General features: G+C 36.0%; 2 protein-coding genes across 4 annotated transcripts; one reads left to right on the forward strand and one right to left on the reverse strand.

Moving 5' to 3' along the window:
* Nucleotides 1-3,324: 3,324 nt before the first annotated feature.
* On the reverse strand, nt 3,325-10,224 carry LOC104103735 (DNA-directed RNA polymerase V subunit 5A). Of its 3 annotated transcripts, none has more exons than XM_009611667.4 (4): nt 9,823-10,224; nt 7,351-7,527; nt 6,786-6,899; nt 3,325-3,776 (listed from the first exon to the last, which is right to left on the reverse strand). In XM_009611667.4, the coding sequence occupies exons 1-4, from the start codon at nt 10,090-10,092 to the stop codon at nt 3,651-3,653; spliced, it is 687 nt and encodes a 228-aa protein (XP_009609962.1). In that variant the 5' UTR covers nt 10,093-10,224; the 3' UTR covers nt 3,325-3,650. The 3 variants fall into 3 exon arrangements, with proteins under 3 accessions (XP_009609962.1, XP_009609963.1, XP_009609964.1); XM_009611668.4 differs by having other exon boundaries at nt 6,739-6,899; nt 9,823-10,207; XM_009611669.4 differs by lacking the exon at nt 6,786-6,899 and having other exon boundaries at nt 9,823-10,208.
* A 1,726-nt stretch (nt 10,225-11,950) lies between these two features.
* LOC104103737 (flavonoid 8-hydroxylase 2, chloroplastic) lies at nt 11,951-17,998 on the forward strand. The gene is made up of 7 exons (XM_009611670.4): nt 11,951-12,590; nt 14,939-15,126; nt 15,389-15,478; nt 15,574-15,760; nt 15,872-16,069; nt 17,220-17,407; nt 17,587-17,998. Exons 1-7 carry the CDS (start codon nt 12,048-12,050, stop codon nt 17,840-17,842), a joined length of 1,650 nt encoding a protein of 549 aa, XP_009609965.1. The 5' UTR covers nt 11,951-12,047; the 3' UTR covers nt 17,843-17,998.
* Nucleotides 17,999-18,938: the final 940 nt, after the last annotated feature.

The following is an 18,938-nucleotide window of genomic DNA, read 5'->3' on the forward strand; positions in this document are numbered from 1 at the left end:
TTTCTCAATTTTTCACCCCAAATCCGAATTTAAACGATGAATTCGAGTATAGATTAGTGGAATATAACCATAAGGGACTTAAAAATTATTACCCAAAAACTTCCTCCGAAAATCTCTCCAAATTCCGCCTTCTACCGAGCTCTCAATCAAATTTGTGAAGTGATCTTCAAACCCTCGAATCTGCCCCTTTTCTGCCCAGTTATTCCGCATCTGCGGATCTTGTGTCGCACCTGCGACGCCGCACCTGTAAAATTTCCTTCGCAGGTGCAGAAATGACTTAAGAGGGCTGGGTCCGCTTCTGCAGAAAAAGGGCCGCACCTGCGAGTGCGCACTTGCGGACTATTGTCCGCTTCTGCGATCTCCTTCGCGCCTGCGTGTCCTTTAGCGCATCTGCGGGCATCGCAGATGCGGCATTTTCCTTCGCACCTGCGACCCCTGACCACACATCCCAGATCCGCTTCTGCGCTTGCCTCTCCGCACGTGCGATCACGCACCTGCGGTCTCTCCACCGCAGGTGCGAAAATGACAAATGCCCGAAGACTTCAGCAGCAACACAAATCCAACTTTTGAATCCATTAAGCACTCGAAACTTACCCGAGCCCCCCGGGACCTCAACCAAACATACCAACCAATCCTAAAACACCATACGAACTTAGTAGAGCCCTCAATTCACATCAACTAAAGCTAAAATCACGAATCACCTTTCAATTCAAACTTAAAGAACTTGAAACTTCAAATTCCTACAACCGATACCGAAACCTATCAAACCACGTCCGAATGACCTAACATTTTGCACATAGGTCATAAATGACACTACGAACCTATAGCCACTTTTGAAAATCCATTCCGAGCTCGATATCAAAATTTTCACTATCGGCCGAAATCGCCGAAAATCTAACTTTCGCCAATTCAAGCCTAAATCTACTACAGACCTTCAAAACATATTCCGGACGCGCTAATAAGCTCAAAATCACTCAAAGGAGCTAACGGAGTTGACGGAATTTCATTCCGGATCCGTCTTCACACAGTTCTGACTACGGTCCAAATTCTAAGACTTAAGCTCTCATTTAGGGACTAAGTGTCCCAAATCACTTCGAATCACCCGATAATTGAATTCAACCACGCACGCAAGTCAAGGCACATAATACGAAGCTGTTCAGGGCCTTATGCCGTCGGACGGGATTTAAATTCTCAAAAGGACCGGCTGGGTCGTTACAGATCTGTTAAGTAATCCAAAATCTCCCAAATTCTTTTTATTTAAATCACTTGTTATTGTTCTTGCTCTATTATTTTTAAAAAATAATATTGATGTGATGTTAAAGTTACTAGACTATATAAATTATTCATAATTATTTTTTAATTATCAATGCATCCATTTCTCTTCTTGTAATAAATAAAATTGGTTTAGAATTTTATTTATTTTTCAATCATATACACACCGCAGAATTTAGTGGGTCTATTTATTGTGTATTATATGCGGCTGATCATCATGTATGTACATGTATATTCAAATATATTTTGTCATTTCCTGGTTAGTATAGAGTTCGATCGACTAACTTAAGAGTGCACAATGTGTAGGCATTTAATTAAAGCAAAGTTGAATTAGATAATGTAAAGTCTCCGTGGAACTTTAACTTCAATCACTAATACTTGCAAAGTCTCCATACATTTGATGTAACGAATTCATTAAAATTGGGATGTTGTAAATACTTTTAGAATTTAGAAAAGCTACCTAATTTAGATTTTTTAATTTACTATACTTTGTTTATTCGATTGTATTATTTAATATTTTTTTCTCTAATTCATAAAGCAGGTAAATGCCAATTATTTAAAAAATAGTGGACCAAGAAGAACAACAAGTGATTTAAATAAAAGGAATTTGGGAGATTTTGAATTACTTAATAGATCAAGGGGTATTTTTAAAAGTTTGCTGATTATAGGGGTAAATTTGGCCCGATAGTATCACGGTAGAGGTAAATTTAGCTAGATAGTATAACAGAGGTTAAATTGAGACAATATATGAAAGTAGAGGGGTATATTTGGTCCTTTTTCCAACCATAAATGAAACGCGGAATTCACAGTTTATGGGTATGTCTCCAACGGAATGAGGATGAGTGAAATACCGTAGATAATTTTGAAGAGATTTATTTGATTCTTCAGGTGGTCGAAATGCATTCGCTTATGAAGTTGTTACTAATATTTACTATTTTTTTATGGACTACAGGTATAACAAGGCTGTAGGTATCCATGTAAATGCATTCCCTTTCAGATTTGGATTTAGCATGTCATTTGATGCAAATTTTGCTTGCGCAAGCACTTTTGCATGAAATTTATGACATATGATTCTTTAGTATTCTTTGAGAAGTCCTAAATTAAACGATCTGTTAAAATTTATGTCCAGCTTCAGAACATCCTTTCAAAGGAATATTTACTACTGTTCTTATGCCTGGAAGTGGCGAGTTTGTTAAGTCTTCCTGCTCTAAATAATCAAGTGGAATAAGAAACTAACTTGTCGAGGATATTTTCTTATCTGGTAGAGCACACGCAGGGATAAGTAATTTGTGAGAAAAAAATTGTAGGAAATAGAAGGAATTTGGGATTTGGGGACTTTCCGTTAGATTAGAGGGCAAATTTGAAAACTTTGATAACGGTGAGGGTAGATTTGACCTGATAGTATAACGGAGGGTATATGTGAACAATATATCAAAGTAGAGGGGTATATTTGGCCCTTTTCCCTATAAAAAATCAAATTCAATGAATGTTTGTCTTTGAGTTCCTTAAAAATATTATTCATGCGCATCCATTTAATATAAGATGTTGGTTTAATGTTTCTTTGCTCCTAGCTATGTAGATTATATTGCCCTTTCTGAATCTGCAAATGATTCATTGATTTGAGAACTAAACTAACGCAGGCTTTCATTTTGTGAGCATGTATGTCATTTCGTGAGAAACTTTGGTGCATTGCTCGTTGATTTGAAGCATTGGGCGAGTATAGTTGCCACAAAATGTCAGGTAAGTCATCAATTAATAATGACTTTACTAGCGACCTATTCAACTTTTAGTGGGGAATATAGTTGACGTAAAATGTCTATTGTAGCTAATAGAGTTGCAACAAAGGATAAAAGGCTTTTGTGAAGTCGACATATTAAGACAAATATCCCTCCCCTAACTTGAAATACCTTTTACTACATTATTCAACTTACCTGTAATTACACTTTAAGTGATTTGTGTAAAAACTGTTTCACACTGGGAGTGTATCGAAATTAAACTCTTCCCTAATATATAAGTTAGTAACGATTCACAAATGAAAAAGTTAAGAACAGCTATTTTAAAGCTCCTACTACATTGCAACATGGTCAAATTTTGCAAATTAGAGTAGCCACCACCCCTATTAGCACAATAGACGAAGTACAGATAATCTGGGCATACAAAACGCAGAGACACAACGACAAAGCATACTAATATACTACCTACAAGCTCTTCATTTGAGCTAAAGTGGAGAAGGGAACCCGGGGGGGTGGAAGAGGGAGTTAGGAAAAGTTAAACCAGCATCTTTTTAACAGAACAAGCTGTGGTAAGTTACGCTGCCGCAGGCTCATTTAACGTACGACACAGTAAGGCTGCTAGATAGGATTTACAACATAGTCGCATTACCAAACACAGCGATATGTAACATGTGTCTCGATGATTTCACTGCTGTACGTGACCTTCACCACCTGCCCCTTCTCAAGTCCATAGTACCGAGCAATTGCATCCTTCTGAGACATCCTCGGCAGCTGGAAAACATCAACACGAGTACATTACTCAGCAACAGTTAGATAAACAAAACTACATTGATAACGTTCGAAGGCAAGAGTGGTAGATTGAAGTGCATATGTACTACGAATATCTGATTGAGATCATTAAAGAGAATGCACAGCAAGGGATTGTTCTGCATACGTTGAAGGCAAAAACCTGTCTGTACACCTAAGGTCCTAGATATTAACATCTGATGATAGGTACTGCGGTTTCAATTGAGAGACGAGGCAAGCACCGTCTCCCACATATAGAAAAAGGCAACAGTCTATAAATACCTAAATTAAAAGCTTTAGAACAGCATTTGAGTCATTTCACCCTCACAGTAAAGGGATAATGACGAACATACAGTTTTTTTTCAGAAAAATGCAGAGAAGTCACTAACACTGCTCTGCTACATTACACTAACAATCTTCTCATAAAAAGATAAGTATTAGAAGGCACTTATCAAGAAAGTAAGTATTAGAAGGCTTCTGGTATTAACCTCCTTTAAGACAACACTGTATGCAAAAGAATTCTAGGTCTTGGCTCAAAGTGCCATAGTATCTGGGATCCTGCCTAAAAATAAAATAACAGCTGAAAGAAACACAACATTCTTAACAATATATTGATGACTTCATCAAAGCATTAAAATTTCCAAAATGAAACTAGATTAAACACTTTAAGCAGTAACATATGTGTGAGTATAGCCACAACTTCACCTAAGGATTAATAATTAACATGTCTCTTTTTTTTAAAAAGGTAACAATTATATTCTTCAGCACCCATAAAACGGGGCTGGTATCTAATATTTACAAGTACAGCCCCTGAAAATCTTACAGAGAATCAAAAAGGTCTAGTAGTGATTCTACATCACCTATCAATTATTAACATGTCTTAATAATCATAATGTTGAAGCCTTAAAGAAAAATAGTCCTCTGCTTTTGATTTAATAAAAAAAATTCTGTTAAAACGGATTAGTTGTACCTCCATAACCTCCCCCTTTCTTAATTCTAAAAGAAAAGGGAGACGAGGAACCCTGAACTAAAATAAAAAATTCTTCAGATGGAGCCTATGTGTATATATACATACACACACACATGCTATTGTTGTAGTTGTTATTTTGGTGGTGGTGTGTGTATGTGTGTGTGCGCATAGAGGATTCATAGAAGCGACAGTCTAGTTTGTGGGTGAGGACTGAGGAGTAGTTGATTGATTGATCGAATAACAGACATATTACTGCCTGAGTATGTCTTAGCTTCTCTCAGCAAGATAGTTTTGCAGTGTAAATGTTTTTCGCAACACAGATTGGACAGTCCAAATTCTAGCAGATTTCTTTTTTTAATAAGGTAAAAGTTTATTAAAAAGGTACCAAGATGGTACAAAAAGATACAACAATAACAACCTAGTAAAATCCCACTAGTGGGGTCTGAGAAGGATAGAGTGTACGCAGACCATACTTTACCCCTACCCCGGAGGGGTAGAGAGGATGTTTCTGAAAGACCCTCGGCTCAAGAAAACGAAACGAGACAATAGATCCGTAACAAAAACAGAAACCAAAAAAATAATACCAGCATCGTAAGAGACATCAAATAGATGGAAAAGCAAGAACACAATACTATGAAAAATGAAAAAATAGTGTGAACACAACATAAGCCGCAAGCAGTCCTAGACAAAACACTATCAGACTAACCGATACAAAGTAGAAAAACGCTCGACTACCCCCTAACCTTCAACCCTAATGCTCAACCTCCACACCTTCCTATCAAGAGCCATGTCCTCGAAAATCTGAAGTCGCGCCATGCTTTCCTGATCACCTCGCCTCAATCCTTCTTAGGCCGCCATCTACCTCTTCTCATACCTGCCAAAGCCAACCGCTCACACCTCTTAACCGGGGCATCTGGGCTTCTCCTCCGCACGTGCTGGATGGTACAAAAAGATACAAGATACAAAAAACATCCCAAACAACATCATCCACCTTTTATTTCTATCCCTCCTAGCATATCCAAGGATTTCATATACTGATCCAGATTTCTTAACGGGCTGCATTTACACCAATAATACAGATTATGAATACATTTATTATTAATTCTAATAATGTGATTTCTATGCCCTTCGAAACAAGCTGTGTTCCTCTCCAACCATACTGTCCATATGATGCACAGAGGAACGGTTCTACAGATCTGCTTTAGTCTCCTAGGTACTTTCCATGGGCAATAAAGTTCTTTCTACCTCACTGTGGCTCTGGAAGTACTTAGGCTAGCAGACAAGGGATAAATAGAGAGAACAAGGGCGAGATGAACAGATTTCTATAAATACTGATAGAATTGTTTTGACACTGTTCAGAGTTAATGAACTTCACCAACTTTATCTATAGTAGCTATACCCTCGAAGATAACCAAAACCACCAGCTGCTGTACCCTAGTTTGTACATAAAGCAACATGAACAGACATGTGGGAACATGCTAATCACCTCTTTGATTTTCCACTAAGTTAAAATTGACTGGTGCTCGGACAAGCTTGCACGCACTTCGAATAATCGACCTGTTGGCTTGTTACAGTCGACTTGTACTAGTGCCGTATAAACCCGCCACCAATACTGAAGAAAATGGGCTCACTTAGAATTGTTGTTAAGCCTGGAATCTCCAGGTTGTTACTTCTATTTATTTCAACCACTCAACCATCCCATTGCGAGCAAAACTAACTGACTTTTATTGACTGTGAAGCCTAGATGCCAATAATTACTCCGACGACGTCAAGGTGATATTGATCCTACCAGATTATGGGTTATAAAATGTATGAGAACATGATCTTTGTCTTTAGGGAATTTAACAGCAAGTCCTTGTTCGAGTAAAGCTACAGGGAAAAAAAATGATAGGATCTTTTATCTGGCTAAATTCAACAGAGGAAGCTACGAATCAAGCTTCAGTTAAATAGATACGCTAAGTAGATGCACAGTTGTACCAATATACAGGCATGTTTCTGCAAATTCAAAGGCAGTCAAGGGCGACCTGTTTCTCTTCCAGGTTGTACTTCTTTAACAGCTTCTCTTTCTCTTCATTGTTCAATAGCTCATGCTTTGGCTTTAAAACATGTTTTGTGATATTGACAAGCAAGTCTGTGATCTGAACGAGTTTGCAAAAAAAGAGCCAAACAGCTTAGCATATTGCTGAAACATATGTTAATTGCTTGCATAAAATTCACTTTTTGTCCTGAACTAAAGCATTTTTAGTCCTTTGACCAAATAAGAGCTAAGATTAATAAAAGCTAGAGAAGGAAAAGAAACTTTGACCAAATACCATGGAACCTTCATCAGATGGAAAACATGAAGCTTGGGACTTGTCTTGGAAAAAATAATTTTTTGGGGTTTGGGGTTTTTTTTTTTTGGGGGGGGGGGGGGGAATTGAATAACTAACGACAAAAATCTTTATTCATTGTGAGATATAACCTCATTTGTCAAGCATATCTAAAGCAAATGCAGAACACATCTTAATTAACAAACTAGTAAGTACCCCGTTTTATTCCACACAATAGAACTGTTCATACCAAAAACAGCAATAAGAAAACATACTTTACCTGGAAAATTTCAACTTTAAATGAGAGGAGTTCCACAGCTTTCATAGCTTGAGAGGTCATTGGTTTCTGAATGATTAATATCAGCCTACTCAAAGATTCCTTGTTCATGATTTGAGTTAAAATGCTGCGAATGACATTTACTTTCACGGCATTTGGCCCACAGAAGATTACCAAAACCTGCGACCAGTTCAAATATGTAAGAAGTTTATAAATCTATGAAGTATATGCATGTAAAGTTGATAGTCCCTTCATCAGAGACCATCTTCCAAAATGCTGAGGCATCTACCCAGTTAAGGATACTACCATTTGCTACCAACAACAATTTTCTTGGCTTCCTAAAGTTTGATGATTTGAGTTTCCATATGTTTTATCGAACTCAGCCAAGCCTCAAAATTTCCATAAGAAGACTTATGGATTCATAGAACACATTCTCTTCACATAAAATCCATTAAACTTAACAGAATTGATGTATTTTTAGCGGTAATCAACGACGTATTTGCAGATATATGAACCGAAAATGAGAAACTTGATTTTGCACATTTTAGAATTTCATTTCCATACTTGAAAGCCAAAAGTAAAGCATAATTCTATATATCAGTTTTCACTTACATCAAAATTCATACCCCAATGAAAGAATTGGCTAAGCCAGCTTATAGTGTAATCAGTTTTTTCCATAAACACAGTACCCTCAGCTCAGATATCTAAAATTCAAATACTCTGCCCTCTTGAGTTGGTCCAGAGGTTTCTAATAAAAATGCTCGTAAGAAACTGCCACTCAAGCTTTATTTTAGGCTGCTTCTAATTATCACAGAAGTACCGCTTCTGATACATAAACTGACACAATAAAGCGACACAGAGAAAGTATCTTGTAGGTGTTAGATCTAAGGCATCCAAAGGCAAAATACTATGCCTCAATACTACTAGCTAGGCCGACTCGATGCATGATGAAGCATGTAGAAGTTGCTAGTCAAATAATCTTTACATTCCACCCTTTGTTATCGAATAATTGACCATTTTATAGAATAGATGCAATCCCTAGATATACACACACATAGACCAGTCATTTCGTGAAACAGCTCGATATATGAAGTACGACAAAAAATTTGATAACAAAAAAATTTTAAATTATTTCGATTCCACCTCCAATCTCAGTTTTACTTCCTCATAAAAGGGAACTCCCTCTAACAGAAAAGAGAATGTGATGAAATCTAATATTCAGTGTGGATTTGGACATTGATTCCTCAATTCTTGAAAACAAATTGGCATATTCAGAAACTATATAAAAGTACTATCAATCAAAAATTCTCATAATAGAATGTTTAGAAAGTCCTAGGGAAAAAAGGTACTTGTTGACTCCCCCACATAGTAATATTATCCATTAAAATGGGAGGGGAAGTACAACTTAAAAGCACTTTCTCCCAATATTATCTATTATCATCCACAGAACCAACAGAAAGAATATTTACCCAACAAAACCACCCAACCACTAAAGCAGCTTGCTTTCAAGTTATTATTAATAATGTTATTATCCTTTTTAATATGGTGGTATCCCAAGCCAGCTTTCTTGAATCTCGACTATTACACATTTACACTTGGCATCTTCTGCCTCCCACCAGCACAACTATCGGATTACTCAGCCTACCAAGGCTTAGGCGGATGGAAAGAACTCACTTTCAGGTTATAAACCAAACATAACAGCCTCGCACCAAGCGTACTAACTCTGGTATTTAAGTGGAAAGGGACTTTCTCGGTAATTAAAAAAAAAACATAATGGCATAAGGGGCCTTTTTCTGCACTGTAGAATTTCAAGACAATGTTGGAACCTTTTTCTGAGTATCTGTGGTATCTCTTGGGCAATACCTAATAGCATAAGGGGCCTACTCGAGTGCTGGCAAGGGCAAAGGATCCAGAGAAGCTTGCCGCAGATTTGGAATACTATTCCTATATGCATATTTTGGATCTTATGGCTGGAGAGGAATAGAGCTTGTTTTGAAGGACAAAGAGACCATATTTCTAGAATTAAGAACAAATGTTTGCAGAATCTTTTCTTATGGTGTAAGGGTAGTCTTATTGGTAGCACAAATGAGTATATGGATTTCTTGGACTTGCTAGGGGCAGACAGTAGATGTAATATTTATGTTCTTTATGTTCTGATCTGCATTCCCTTTGTTATTGTACTACTTATACCATCTTGGTACATTCTATCAATAAAACATTTACCTTTTCAAAAAAAAAAACATAACAAGGTTAATCATTTCACTCACTACCAACAGAAAAGAACACAAGAGTTCTCCAAAACGAGATAATCTTTCATTAATGAGGCTAAAAGACTGAAACTATTTCACTACAAGAAGCTAAAAACAGGTGATTTAGTGAGGCAAAAGATTGAAACTCTAGACAATTTTTTCACTACAAGAAGCTAAAAAACATGTGAATTTAAAAAAGGAGAGAGGAGGGGTTAAGTGAACGGGCCTTATTGGAAAGGTCATTCCTATGCATGGAAGAGATTCTGAGGCGGTCAATATCAGGTCTTTGACCAAATTTCTCTCTGAAATCTTCAAGTGTAGACTCAATTTCCGAATTGGGTATTGCAAAACCACGGTCTTTAAGCATTTCGAGCACAGTTCTGCGCGCAAGGAAGTACCTGTGACTCTCAACAGTACCATCATCTACAAAGCTGGTTAAACAGGGACCAAGATTTTCAGCATCCATGTCCATGGCTGCAAACCCGTTAAGATCCATTTGGGGTTTGATTTTTCTACTCTACTTGTTTTGCCTTTGTAGGCAGGTTATAGGTGGGATTTATGCAACTGAGGAGTGAGGAGAAGAATTCTGTTTATTTTAGCAGAATAATAATCTGTATTCGTTTAAAATGAATAATAATTGGGGAGCGAAGTCTCTTTTATTTAATTCTGCACGCGAAAAATTCAAAAATAATCATATTTTCGAGTGGTTATTCAAAAATAATTACAGTTTCAAAAGTAATCAAAATTTAATTATTTTTCATATAAAGATAAAGTTGAACGAAAATACTATTTAAAATCCGAAAAATACTTCAACTTAATATACTAGAATTCCAGCATAAGTATACTGGAACTCGCTATTTTTCAATGACTTTACAAACGCCGGCTATTTTTGAATAATCAGTCCAAAAATTGGCTAATCCGTGCTATTTTTACCTTCTTTACCAATAGGGGATTGGCTATTGGGCCGGGTCCCGGAGGTATTAGAGATTGGGTGGTTTGCACAAATAAGTTATTTTCGTGCTCATACTTAGCTAGCGTTTGGACATAGATTTGATTGAAATTTGAAAAAAGAATTTTTAAAGTTGTGTTCAAAAATAATTTTTGAAAGTTGAAAATATGTTTAGACATGCATTTTATTTGAAGAAAAATTGAAATTTTGTGAGTAAAAGAAAAATTCACCCAAAAATTGCTCTAATGAGTTTGGGAACTTGAAAATTTTTAAATTTTTTTTTTCAAAGCATGATCATATTTCATAAAAAATAATATTTTTAATTTTTTTAATAAAGCCAAAATCTATGACTAACGGAAGCTCAGAAGTTCTCCCCTGTGCGGAAATAGCTCCATCCGTGGAATTGCCCATTTAATGAATAATTATTTGTGGACAAAAATGAGAGTATAATCCATTTAGTTGGTCTAATTTACACAAATATCCTTCTTAGGCCATCATTTAGATTTTATCCATATTTTTTAAAGTTGTGCAAATATAGCCCTTGCAGAATTATCCTTTCAAACAATTTTAGACTTGGGTCTTTATTTGTGAAAGTTGTGCAAATATAGCCCTTGGAGAATTTTCTTTCAAACAATGTTAGACTCGGGTTTAATTTGCTCAAAAGAGATTTTTGAATCGTGCTTTTAAAAGTCCATAAGTCGTAAAAAAAAATATTTATTTACTAAACAGTTACCACAAAAAAGGACAAGCAGCGGGGAGTCACCTATAGTATCATATTTAAAACATATCTATTTTTTAAGAATTATTTAATATTTAGTCAATTTTGACAAACTTAGCCTAACTTCATACTCGGAAGTTTAAAATTTAAGAATTCAAAGTTCAAATTCAAATAGATCTGGAATTTTGAAAAGTCGAAATTCAGCTGCATTCTGAGGAGATTAAACTTTAAACTTTTATAAATTTTGGCTATTATTTAAATAAAAGTCTTGAAAACAACTACTTATGCAATTCATCCTTAGTCTTGCAGTCAACTGAAAAAAAAGGTTCTTATTCTCATATTTTCTCTTTACACGTTTAGTTACTTCATGGAAACGTTTGAAGTTATTATTATTTAAAGTTAAATAAGTTCTCAAAAAGAAGTGGTACATTTAAAAAGATTATTAAAAATTATTGTGCATATTACAATAATTTGATTTTACTAGGATGTATTAAGTTAGAATTCTTGGTTATTCTCATTGTTTTTTTTCCTTATGGAGCTTGCCGGCGTGGCCTAGCGAGGACAAGTGTGTGATCCATTCTTTTTGCATGTTTTGTCTATTTCCTTTTTGCTTTTTTTTTTTCCAGTTAAAACTTCTGGCCATAGATTAATTTCAGAAGATGACACACTTATCTAGTATGAGTATAACAAACAACATGAATGTGTTGTTTTGTTGAAAGCCACAAAGTACATTTCTACTTTAATTTGTTCTGCATTTGCAATAGAACAATTTCAAGAATCAGCCATGCAAGCTTTCAAAGCTTCTTCTTTTACACCATTTCAAGTACTCAACTTGAACTACTCAACTGGACCATTTCCCAAAACCATATGTGAAAAACCAAACTTATATATTCATCCAAATAATGAAAACCCCATTTCATATTTTGCCTCAATTCAGAGCCAAAATACAAAATTCAAGCTTTTCACTGCTGTTTCTCAAAGTATCTCAACTGAATCAAGAACCCCATTTGATGAAGAAACTGAAAATGAGAACCAAGAAGAGAAATTTGATTGGTATGCTGAGTGGTATCCAATAATGCCAATTTGTGATCTTGATAAGAGGAGACCACATGGGAAAAAAGTGATGGGAATTGATGTGGTTGTGTGGTGGGATAGGAATGAGAAAGAATGGAAAGTAATGGATGATGCTTGTCCACATAGATATGCTCCACTTTCTGAAGGAAGGATTGATCAGTGGGGGAGATTGCAGTGTGTGTATCATGGTTGGTGTTTTGGTGGCTCTGGTGATTGCAAGTTTATTCCTCAAGCTCCAAGGGATGGCCCTCCGGTAATTAATCCAAGAAACTAGTAATAGCTTTAACTAACAGAATTATACTTTTATATGTTGTTTTTGTTTGCTTGTTTTGAATCCCCTCCCCCTTCCAAATTTGTTTAGTGGGGAAATGGTCAAATTTGCCATGTAATGTCGAAAATTGAGCAACTTTTTCATCCGTTAAACCTTTGGTCTAATATTACCCTACTGTTTGGAGAAAAGATCTTGTTTTTGCTCTTGACCCCTAACATAGCTCCAACCTGAGGATAATTTTAAACTATAGTTAAAAGTTTTGAGGGTCAAAATTTGGACCTTTTTTTGCAAAGAATTTGAACACGTGGAGTCATTTCACGTTAGAGCTGCCTTAATGGCAAGGGAAAATACGAGACAATTTATTAACAACAAGGGTAGAAATAAAAGGGCAGCCCGATGCACAAAGCATCATGTGTTCATACAAGGTCCGGGGAATGGCCGCACCCCAAGGGGGAAATAGAATGGAAAAATTGAGCAATTTTGGATAGTACATTGGGCAATTTTGGACATTTTCCCTAGTTTATTCTCTCTGTTATGTTCTTTATAAACTGTCTTCAAGTGGTAATGATCATATCACATGTCACTTAAAAGTACTGGCAAAACAAAGTATTTTGGCATTGATTAACTTGGGCTCAAAATGAGGAGACTAGTAGTGATGCTAATGTTGCTTGTAGACCTAAATTTTGCACACATAACAAGAAATTTACGTTTAAGTCTATAAAAGTCAATTCCATTACCCGAATCGTGGTATTTTCTCTTGAGAACATGTAAACATAGCTTCACATATTAGGACGAGCCATATCATCAAGAATTTGAAAATGAATTCTGGTTTTCGCCAAATGGTTTGGAGATCAATCTTGAATATTCTGTTTAGGAAGCTAGAATTTGTGATGTAAAGAATACTTATTTGGTTTCTCAGAAGCAGTTAGTGATCTTGATTTACTCAGAAAAGTCTAGAAGCTGTATAGGAGGTGTCAAATGTTGCGAATATCGATGTTTAATTTGGAAAGGCTGTGAGCATCTATTAAAAGGTAATTCATGAAGAAGGGAAGAACGTTACGGTTCATATTCTGATCTGCCTTATGGACATATGTGGAAGAATTGAGTTGATTCGCTATTCTAGTTCTGCCAAGGCTCCTGGTAAGGAGGAAAGATAATATGGATTGTTTGTAGAATATTAAGGATTAAGGTTCTTGTGAATTTCAGGAGATCAACTACTAGAATGATCTTTTCATTCTGGAATTTTCTGATAGTTAGAGAGGAAAGGAAACCATATTCAGTTGACTCTGTATTGGATTTTGCATACAAAATTAGTAGTATTCTGTTACTTAAGAACTAATTGATGTTGCACTTGCCAACTCCATTTCAAAAGACTTGAGAGAATGTGCAAGAAATTAGTTCTCGTGATTATACCAATGACGACTAATTTGAGATGGTAGGCTTGCTTTTTTCTTGTTTATAGTTCTTCAATCACCTTGTATGCATGTGTAGGGATAAGTGTGAAATTCACCGAACTTCTAGTTTTGTAGTGATCCCCATTATGCCGCCAAAGAGAAATGATTTAGTATAGGAATGAAGCGGACCTAAATGGAGTGGAATGAATATGAGGACTCATATAGCTGACCACAATTATTTTGGGATAGAGACGTAATTGATTGGCAGTTCTTCTGCCCATTGGTTCAAGAACTATAATGACAGACTGACTTGTTGACTGGAAGATGTTTGCCGGAGACTCCATTTTGTTAAAAATAAAAATAAATTAACTAGAGAGAATTATGGATGAAATAGTTAAATCAGTATGCTCAGATATTAATGCCAATTCTAATAGTAGAACACATAATATACTATTGTCCTCGTAGCTCAGGTATAGTTCAACCATTTGCTTTTTCTCTTTCTGCTATTCTGAATTTCTTGTAGGAAGCTTATTGGTAAAGAACCAAGTATTTTGCATTTTGAGATCCTACATTTTATGCATAATTTATCGTGACATCTATTTGAAGACTTAAGCAATTGGGTTCACTAATTAAAAGTGAAAAGGATAATTTACCACCTTCACCTGTGTGGCTTTGGTCCTTTATGATGGTGATCGGGAGTCCGTAAGAACTGGTACAGGCTTTCTTTTATTTTATTGTCTGATGAAAGATGTCGAGAGCTCTCTTAAGTTTTTTCACCTCTTTCCTTGAGAATGTAAATCTTCATTTTCCAACACGTGAAGTTTGCGTTATGCACTTCTTGGAATTGGTTATAGCTAAGCCCTTGTATTTGACAACAGTTTCGCATTAGCTTTTCTCAAGGTAGTTGGGAATGACATTTTTGTATTAGCTGCGCAGGTTCACACGTCCAAAAGAGCTTGTGCAACTGTTTATCCAAGTTGTGTGCAAAATGATATTCTTTGGTTTTGGCCAAATTCTGATCCTCTATACAAGGACATATATCTGAAGAAAAGGCCTCCTTACATCCCTGAACTGGATGACAGCTCGTTTTCGAAATCTTTCATAGTCAGAGATATATCATATGGGTAAGCAGACGCAGACATATATCCCACTATCTTTGTGAAGAAACTCGTGCACCTTTTTGTAATAGAAAAAGCTGGTTGTTGTTTTTTTCTTTTTTTCTTGGAGGGGGAGAGGGTTGACACCTTTAGAATCTGAAAGGCGAGTAATGAAGGAAAACAAACCTGCTTCCTCTGAACTGATGTCAAAACATAGGTCAATAATGTTGCAAAGCTCGCTTGCTTTCCTATTTTAGTTATAATCTGTAACGAATCTGATAAATTTCAGGTATGAGCTTCTGATTGAAAACCTTATGGACCCAGCTCATGTCCAATATTCACATTATGGCATAATGAATGTTCCACAACCTCCCAAAAGATAAGAAGCTTATACAATTCCTTACATATTTTATTCTATATTCTTTTATTTGCATGTGTAGTAACTTCACCCGACTAACAGCATAGTTCTTGCACTGTGAAGGCTGATAGGGAAGGAGGAAGACCACTCGATATAACTGTCACGAAACTGGATGTAAATAGTATTACTGCAAACCAGGGACCTGGACGGAACACGTTTATTGCACCTTGTCTGTATTATAGTCTTTTTGCTTTCGGAGGAAATCAGGTTAAATCGTCTGCTGTATCATCTGGAGCTGTACAGGTAATTTGATTTTATGGTGCTTGTGCTTCATATGCTAAGTCTTTTTCAGCATTTATTTGGTACTCTTTGCAGCCGCTTTAATTATATTATATATATATATATTCCATGCAGGTAAAACCTTCAACTGAGAAGCACAAAAAAGCATTATTAGTTTTCATCTGTATTCCAGTTAGTCCAGGTCATAGCAGAATTATTTTTGCATCTCCAAGAAACTTTGCCACTTGGGCAGATCGAATAATTCCACGTTGGATATTTCACCTGGGGCAAAACTTAATTTTGGATTCAGATTTATATCTTCTTCACGTGGAGGTAATACACTTTCTTTATTGTATTTTTTCAATTTCTGTGTTGTTCTTGTTAAATTTTAGTAGTTCCTTCAAAAGTTTATAACTTTTTTTTAAAAAAGGGAGAAGTTTTAGCTTCATCTTATTGGGAATAATGACTAAAAGAAATAAAGTATTTATATGAATTTGTGGATATCTAAGTGCTTAGATTCAAATGTTGGTTGGTTTTCAAACTAAATTTAATATTGGACATTTGGATTCCACCTCTACTGTTGTCAGTATTTGTGAGTTTTAACCTCTGTCTGATGCATTGAAATATTAAGGTCCCAAAGTGAGCACTTATGATATTGAGGATTCACATTGCCGACCCCGACTAGCTTGGGATTGAGGCATAGTTGTTGTTGTAACCTCTGTCTGATGCAGGCAGAATGTAGTTTCAGATTAGGAATTAAGACTTCTGATTTTCACATGCCCGAATCCTTAAAGATGCTTTACTATGTACAACGACCCTTTCTTGTTTACAAGGACCCCGTCATGTCCCACGAAAAGGAAACAAGCATATCCATTGAACTAAATTTGTTGAAACCACTTCAAGTACCAGACCAAAAGTAAGATTTCTGGTCAAAACTAACAGTGGAGAGCCCCATTTAGCCATTTAAACTTTGTCAAGTAGTAGCTTCTGGAGCTGGAACTATCAGTAGGAACTTTATTAACATTTCAAGTACAATTGAGAAAATGATTGAGGGGAGTTAATGAGTTTGCTATTGTAGGGTCGTATGACAAATGACCCTATGATTTCAGTGCCTGTTTTACCACCTCCTATTTCAAACAACAAATTAATCTAGAGCATAGGCCCGCTATTGGTTGCACAAGATATTGCATGACTGTATGTTCAGGGGCGAAGCTAGCATGCGAGATACGGGTTCGGCCGAACCCAGTAGCTTTGGTCCAAACTATGTATTTGTCTTAAGAAATTCATTAAATATGAACAAATTATCAATTTAGAACCCAGTAACTTAAGAAGACTAATATCCCGAACCCATAAACTTCAAATCCTGACTCCGCCTCTGTGTATGTTAGACTCAGGTGAAGCCATGGTGCTTTTAGGTGAAACGTTGGCTGGTATAATATGACTAGTCTTCCTTTCTCATTCAATTTGTTTTATCGTTTTGAAGGAGCACAAGCTAAAGGAAATTGGTCCCTATAATTGGCATAAATCTTGTTATATGCCAACGAAGGCAGATGCCATTGTTGTTGCTTTCAGAAGGTGGTTAAACAAATATGCAGGTGGCCAAGTTGATTGGCGCGCAAAGTACAACGGAGACCTCCCACCAACTCCTCCAAGGGAGCAGCTGCTGGACAGGTTCGTTCCCACATTTCTAACATAGATTCTTGATTTTAGTTTTACACGAGTTTTAGTCCTGTAAGACTATCTTAGGAATGCTTTTACTAGATTGTTCACATAGACTTTCAAGAACCTTTTTGAGACGAAGACGTTGAATTAGCTAGCAGTAAAGATAATATGTTTATGCTTACATTCAGGTACTGGACTCATACGGTGAATTGCACAAGTTGCAATTTTGCATATAAAGGTCTCAATGCCCTTGAAATTATACTGCAGATCGCCTCAATTGGTATGATCGGAATTGTTGCTGCAGCCAAGCAGGGTACGTTGTCTATGGTCACAAGGTATTCTTTGGTCTCAGTTGCATTACTATGCTTCGTGGCCTCGAGGTGGTTATCTCACTTTATATACAAAAATTTCCATTTCCATGACTACGACCATGCCTTCCGTTGAAACTTCAGTGTCATAATTACTTGGAGCTGACGATTCACTGTATAAACACATAATTTATAGTTGAAATTTGCAGAAAAGGTTTCTACATGATCTTAGCTGCTAAATACAGGTTATATTGTTACTTTCAGTACTTTGAAGTATTGTCCTCTTTTATCACTTCTGAACTTGTTATCGTCTGATGTTCACTTAAATGGCAACAACATCGCTTCCCTTTTAATGGGTCCTATGCGCAACGTATCGGGATTAGTCAGAAAATTCATGATTAAAACTTCAGTAAAACATGCAATAGAATGTAGTAATAGAAAATAAAAACATGCAATAGAAGGAAATAAAAACTTCTTGAAAATGTAGCTTATAATACGGAATATGTAATGTAGTAAAACCGAAATACCTGAAAATTATTTAAGTTTGTGAACCTAATACTGAAATGGAGTAAAGGGCTTTTTAACAAACCTAAGTTGTAGAAGGAATGGGGAAATTTAGTGTAATCAGAAGAAACTGTTTTAAATGGTGATTTTTAAAGAGGCAAATGCCAAGTATATAGACTAGAAAGAAGCAGTAAGGGTATGACTGAAAATAAATGGAGCTTGAATGGTTATTTATGGGTCCAAAATCCTATTCCTTAAAAACGGATTTATGGGACCACTTATGATGACCTATAAAAAAGTGAAAATAGTACGGGCTAACCAGTTTTCGGACTAGTAATTAAAAAATGGCCGGCGTTTGCAAAGTTATTGAAAAATAGCCACTATTTTGTTGCAACACGGAAAGTTTCAGCATAATATACTGGAGATTGGTGCATCTGTGTATGAATTTTCAGCATATTATGCTGGAACTCCAGCACACGAAAAGTTTCAGCATAATATACTAGAGATTGGAGTACCTATGTATGAACTTCCAGCATATTATGTTGGGCCAGTATATTATGCTGGAATATTTTTCGGATTTTGAGCAGTGTTTTCGTTAAGATTTATCTTTACATAAAAAATGGCTAAATTTTGATTACTTTTGAAACTGTGGCTATTTTTTAATTACTACTTGTAAATCTGGTTATTTTTGAATTACACCCTAAAAATAATTAGTCAATCAGTAGGTC

This window comes from Nicotiana tomentosiformis, chromosome 4 (assembly GCF_000390325.3).
Source record: "Nicotiana tomentosiformis chromosome 4, ASM39032v3, whole genome shotgun sequence".
Taxonomy (NCBI): domain Eukaryota; kingdom Viridiplantae; phylum Streptophyta; class Magnoliopsida; order Solanales; family Solanaceae; genus Nicotiana; species Nicotiana tomentosiformis.